Source organism: Penaeus monodon, chromosome 22 (genome assembly GCF_015228065.2).
Source record: "Penaeus monodon isolate SGIC_2016 chromosome 22, NSTDA_Pmon_1, whole genome shotgun sequence".
NCBI classification, from domain to species: Eukaryota; Metazoa; Arthropoda; class Malacostraca; order Decapoda; family Penaeidae; genus Penaeus; species Penaeus monodon.
In genome coordinates, this window is record NC_051407.1 from 537,108 (window position 1) to 537,743 (window position 636).

The 636-nt window shown below is 68.1% G+C and overlaps 1 protein-coding gene across 1 annotated transcript in view; it reads right to left on the bottom strand.

Annotated features, from left to right (window-relative positions):
* The window catches only part of LOC119587628 (cuticle collagen 40-like), a 1,902-nt gene extending 1,393 nt beyond the window's left edge, over positions 1–509 (bottom strand). Inside the window, exon 1 of the mRNA XM_037936332.1 lies at positions 50–509. Within this exon, the coding sequence (XP_037792260.1) occupies positions 50–509 (460 nt within the window). The remainder of the gene's footprint in view (positions 1–49) is intronic.
* Between the last annotated feature and the right edge of the window lie 127 nt (positions 510–636).

Genomic DNA, 636 nt, shown 5'->3' on the forward strand with positions numbered 1-636 from the left:
GTGGGAAAGCATGAAGTGAGACAGGAGCAGCCGCGTGGTGCCCCCTCGCCCGCGATCCGCCGTGTCTCCGTGGGCGTGGGCGCAGACCCCGGCATGCCCACGGGCGGCGTCGCTTCCGCAGTGCGTGGCGCTCCTTGGGCGGCCTTGACACAGATCCCAGCGCATGGCACGGTCATGCACCGCGCCGACCCCGGCCGGCCGATCGGGCCCCGCGCCTTCAGGCCCTTGGGATTCTGCCGGAGTTCTCGCCCCGCTGCTGGCCCGCCTCCTCGCCTGTCTGATGCTCCGTCTGCCTGCGCGCCTGCTTCCCTGCCTGCTGGGCCGTCGGTCTGCCTGCGCGCCTGCTTTCCTGCCTGCTGGGCCGTCGGTCTGCCTGCGCGCCTGCTTCCCTGCCTGCTGGGCCGTCGGTCTGCCTGCGCGCCTGCTTTCCTGCCTGCTGGGCCGTCGGTCTGCCTGCGCGCCTGCTTCCCTGCCTGCTGGGCCGTCTGTCTGCCTGCGTACTCGTCCATCTGCTTGCCCCTTAGCTCTCCCTGCCCGCTTAGCTGTTCGCTTCGCAGCACAGAAATATGCTCTATCTGCCGTTCTGCCTTTCCTCTCTTTCTGTCTATCTTCATCCTTTCGCACATTTTGTGTCGG